At 55.2% G+C, this 4197-nt stretch overlaps 1 protein-coding gene across 2 annotated transcripts; it reads right to left on the bottom strand.

The window, feature by feature from the left end:
• Positions 1 to 591: 591 nt before the first annotated feature.
• On the bottom strand, positions 592 to 3123 carry PCLAF (PCNA clamp associated factor). Of its 2 annotated transcripts, XM_087744187.1 has the most exons (5): positions 3030 to 3123; positions 2870 to 2947; positions 2602 to 2758; positions 1040 to 1162; positions 592 to 841 (listed from the first exon to the last, which is right to left on the bottom strand). In XM_087744187.1, exons 1-4 carry the CDS (start codon positions 3070 to 3072, stop codon positions 1057 to 1059), a joined length of 384 nt encoding a protein of 127 aa, XP_087600313.1. In that variant the 5' UTR covers positions 3073 to 3123; the 3' UTR covers positions 592 to 841; positions 1040 to 1056. The 2 variants fall into 2 exon arrangements, with proteins under 2 accessions (XP_087600313.1, XP_087600314.1); XM_087744188.1 differs by lacking the exon at positions 1040 to 1162.
• Between the last annotated feature and the right edge of the window lie 1074 nt (positions 3124 to 4197).

The following is a 4197-nucleotide window of genomic DNA, read 5'->3' as shown; positions in this document are numbered from 1 at the left end:
CATGTGCAAACACTCATCCTTTCATCAGCTCAACTGCACTCTGATCATTTGTGGTGCTTCTAAGGAAGGGCAGAAGCAGAACCCCTGAGAGTAGGACCCATCACTTCCTTTCCACAAGACCCCACTCACTCTTTCACATAAAGTACCCTGAAAGTTGTAGGGCAGCCTCAGGCCCTTCACAGTAACAAGTTTTATTTATTTTTAGCAGTTCATTGCTCCCCAAGCTTTTGGGGTTTTGATTCATTAGAACAACCCAGTTTGTTTTAATTAAACTTCACCTCGAAATCGTAGAGACACCTCCCCGTCCACCTCACTGGTGTCTTTTTAAATCTGGCTTTCTCATCTTCAGACAAAGAGGCTGTCATAAACAGTTTTTACTTCAATAAGGACATGACATGGATGTGTTTTCAGAATGTTTCAGTGTTATTAGAAAACTGAGGATCTGCTTTCTAAACACAGAACAAGCATGATCATGCAAGTGTCAGGCAAGCACAAGGCAATCAAAAGATAAAAGCTGCATGATCTGCAGGAGTCACCGAGGAACTCAAAGAAACCAAGATAAAAATTAAAACAGTGACTTATACTGAATGCTAAGCTTCAAAAAGTATATATTAATTTCACCATAATTTTACCACAATGTTCTTGCAGTCTCTCATACTTTTAGTTCTGTACAACAGCTGAACACAAGCCATAACAAACTGTAAAAAAACTATACAAATATACCCCAAAACAGCTCAAGTATAGGAGACGCGGTTTATCATTACAGTCGGGATCAGATCATGTCTACTCTTCTTCAGAGGACTCACCATCTTCTGCAGGATCTGGTGGCAGGGGGCGAGCTCTGTAAGAAGCATTACCAATTCAAGAGTTAGGAGAACTCAATCAACTCTTGTTTGAAAGGCTAACAAAGCCCTTTTCCTAGAGGCTGGGTGACCTAAAGGACTTTAATTAGCCCCAGACTGCACCTTGATACATTAGGACCGATACAAGCTACTTTATTCTAGGCTCGAGAAGCCCAGATTAAGCAGCACATACCTACCTTTCAAACAGGAAAGCCTACTTCAGTGCAGAGAGCACCATACACTGATACATCTTCGTCATCCTCCGTGTGTCCTTCTTGACCCAGAGGGCCACATGCAGGTTCCACATCACTTCTAGGAAGCTGAAAATTTAACTCCCATTTCACACCCGAGTTTCAACCTGACTAACTTACTGGTGTGACTGAAAAACAATGTTGCACAGTTAAGCAAGTACAGCTCTTGCTTCTTCCAGAACATACCGGGAAACTGTGAATTGTTTTAGATGGTGACACTGTGTATTCTCTGCAGGGTTGTCACCACCTGGTCCTTACTCAGCCAAACAAATTCCAAATGAAAGTTTTGCAGCACTACATTGCACATTTTATGTTTCTCCAAGAGGTAGGATGCGCTTAGAAGTCTGTGTTTGTTTGCTTGCCCTTCAAGACAATTCAGGACTCATTCTTATGGGGGCCCCCCAGACAGTTTAGGATTATCTATATTTGGTGAAAAAAAAAAAACAAACAAACCCAACAACTTGGTAATGGAGAATAGAGCATCTGTAAGACAATGTTTCACACTGCTACCTTTTTAGTCAGTAATGCAGCCTACAAGTTAATCTTTGAAGTGACAGCTTGGTAGAACAATTCAATTTCTGATGTAGAGAAGTCGCTAGCAGTCTCCTAAGCTTTTCTGAAACAGAGCTGACAGCTACAGGGAGTCACATTGCTCTCGTCTGTATGCAAAGGAAGCATGTCTGAGCACAGAGAATTTGCCTGAACTACCAACTACTGCACCCATTTTCAGAAAACCCCCATGAGGTCAGTGAAGATGGATGCTGCGTTTTACCAGACTTTGCTGAGAAACATTATTTCAGTGAGGATATGAAGGTTAACAGACATACTGTCTGCTCCTTCAAGAATAAATTGTAGCTTCAAAGCAGTCATGGAGGAAAACTGGTCACAATTTGTTTCATCCAAGGACACGCTGACAGCCCTCAATACACCCCTTGCAGGCAGCCAGGCATGCCGTGCTCAGTATTATTTGAAAGTGCCAGGGATCTTGCTGTTTAATGTCACTCCACAGACCACGCTCTGACAATACCGGTGCACACTTTAAAGCAGCGCCCCAGAGCGTCAGGTGCAGTGATGGCAGCTGCATGCGTCGCTGGTGCTCTGCAGGCGGTTTCAGTTCCGTCGTTCTTCAAACAGCTTTTAAAAATTTTTTTCAAAGGAAGTGAACTTTAAGTTCAAGCAGCGTGTCCCAAGATCTGGGCTGCAGCCGACCACCGAAACTCCTCAAGCGTACAAAACCCTTTCATTATGCCTGTCTGAGACACCGAGCGCCCCTTCCCTGTTGTACCCCGAGGTACAACACTTCTGCGCCTTCTTCAGCCCCACCTCGTTGCAATGTCGGTTAGTAGGGACTTGCACTGTGGCTTCCCAGGCTGAGAGGAAACCCGCGATTAAACCCTCTCTCTCGAAAGCCCCAGCGCTTCGCGTGATGAGCGGAGGGCGGACAGATGGGGACTGCGGGGGGGCAGACGGGGACTGCCTCCCCCGAGCCCCGGCGGGCCGACACCTACTCTGTGGCGGCTGGCCCCAGGCCGCTGCTCCCCGCCGCCTCTCCGCCGGGCGCCCGGTTCTCCTTCTGCGGCGGCTGCAGGAACTCGCCGATGCCCCTCTGCCAGGCGGGGACAGGCCTCAGGCACACGGGGTTCCCCCCCACACGCCGGCCCTCGCCTGCGGGGAGAGCGGCCGTCAGCCCCGCCGGGGAGGGAGGGAGGGAGTGAGGGAGGGAGGGAGTGAGGGAGGGAGGGAGGGAGAGGAGCCCCGGCCGCGCCCCGCTCTCACTTCTCTTGGCGGTCGGCGACGGTCCCGCGTTCAGGCTGCTGGAGCCCAGCACCTTCCGGGGAGCCCGGGCGGCCAGCACTGCAGGGAGAGCGGAGCGGTGAGCGGCGGCTCCGCGGGGCGCCCCCGCGGCTCCCCCGGCCCGGCCCAGTCCGCCCCGCACCTTTGCGGTAGACCCCGCCGCAGCCCGCCTTCGTCCGCGCCATCCGCACCCGCCGCCACCCAGCCCGCGCGGAAGAGGCTGCCGCCCGCGGGGAAGCGCTATTGGCCAGCGCCCGCCAATGGGAGCGCGCTGGGGCGCGCGGGGCCGCTCCCCTCCAGGAGGCGCGGATCCCCTCAGCCCCGCTCCCCTCAGCCCCGCTGCCTTCAGGGTCGTTCCCTTCAGCCCGCTGCCCTCGGACGGCTCCCCTCAGCCCCGTTCCCTTCAGCCCGTTCCCTTCAGCGCTGCTCCTCCGCTCAGCCCGGTCCCGTCAGCGCGGGTCCCTTGAGCCTGGTCCCCTCAGCGCGGCTCCCCTCAGAGTCGCTCCCCTCAGTCCCCGTTAGCCTGACCCCCCTCATCAGGAATCATAGAATCGTTTAGGTTGGAAAAGACCTTTAAGATCATCAAGTCCAACCCAGCACTGCCAAGCCCACCACGAAACCATGTCCCTAAGCACCACACCTACGCGTTTTTAACATACCTCCAGGGACGGGGACTCAACCACCTCCCTGGGCAGCCTGATCCAGCGTCTGGCTGCCTGCCCTTTCGGTGCAGCCAAATTTTTCCTCGCAGCGCCGCTCCCCTCAGCGCGGTTCCCTCCAGGGTCGTTCCCCTCAGCCCGCTCCCCTCAGCGTGGGTCCCTTGAGCGTGGTCCCCTCAGCCCGTCCCCCTCACTGGGACTCCCCTCAGCGCCTCTCCCCTCAGCCGCCACCGAGCGCCAGCAGCCGCGGCTCCCGCCCGGGGCCGGGGATCACTGTCGCGCACGCACAGGGCCGCCGAAGGCTGCAGGGCCGCGGCCCCCGCCCCAGCGCTGCCCCCGGCAAGGAGGTGGCACACAGGTGTCCCGGGCCTCCCCTCCGGGGCAGCAGGGCCCTCGCTGCCCGCTGCTCCCTCCTCGCTGCGGGGGCTGGCACCCACGCCCGACAGCCCAGCACGGCACTCGTCCTTATTGACAGGGCAGCAGTCCGGGCGGGAGAGGAGGAGGAGGGATATTGCTCCTTCCCGTGACAAATTGCGGTGGCCGTGCTCACCCGCGGGCAGGGTCACCAGCACCACCAAGCCTTTCCAAGAGAGGGAAGTGTGTTCCCTTCCCAGACGCTTGCGGAGATGAAGCCTTGGCTCCCAACAGTTC

The sequence above is a fragment of the Nipponia nippon genome, unplaced genomic scaffold (assembly GCF_047370975.1).
Source record: "Nipponia nippon isolate SJK-2023a ecotype South Korea unplaced genomic scaffold, ASM4737097v1 scaffold_9, whole genome shotgun sequence".
NCBI lineage: Eukaryota > Metazoa > Chordata > Aves > Pelecaniformes > Threskiornithidae > Nipponia > Nipponia nippon.
The sequence above is the reverse complement of the archived record's forward strand: the minus strand, read 5'-3'. Positions and strand labels throughout refer to the sequence as shown.

Coding starts and splice junctions, on each gene's coding strand:
- PCLAF (XM_087744187.1), bottom strand. CDS start 3,072: ATGGCGCGGACGAAGGCGGGCTGCGGCGGGGTCTACCGCAAAG. Junction 2,948..3,029: donor CGGCGGGGTCTACCGCAAAG/GTGCGGGGCGGA, acceptor CTCTCCCTGCAG/TGCTGGCCGCCCGGGCTCCC. Junction 2,759..2,869: donor GTCGCCGACCGCCAAGAGAA/GTGAGAGCGGGG, acceptor CTCTCCCCGCAG/GCGAGGGCCGGCGTGTGGGG.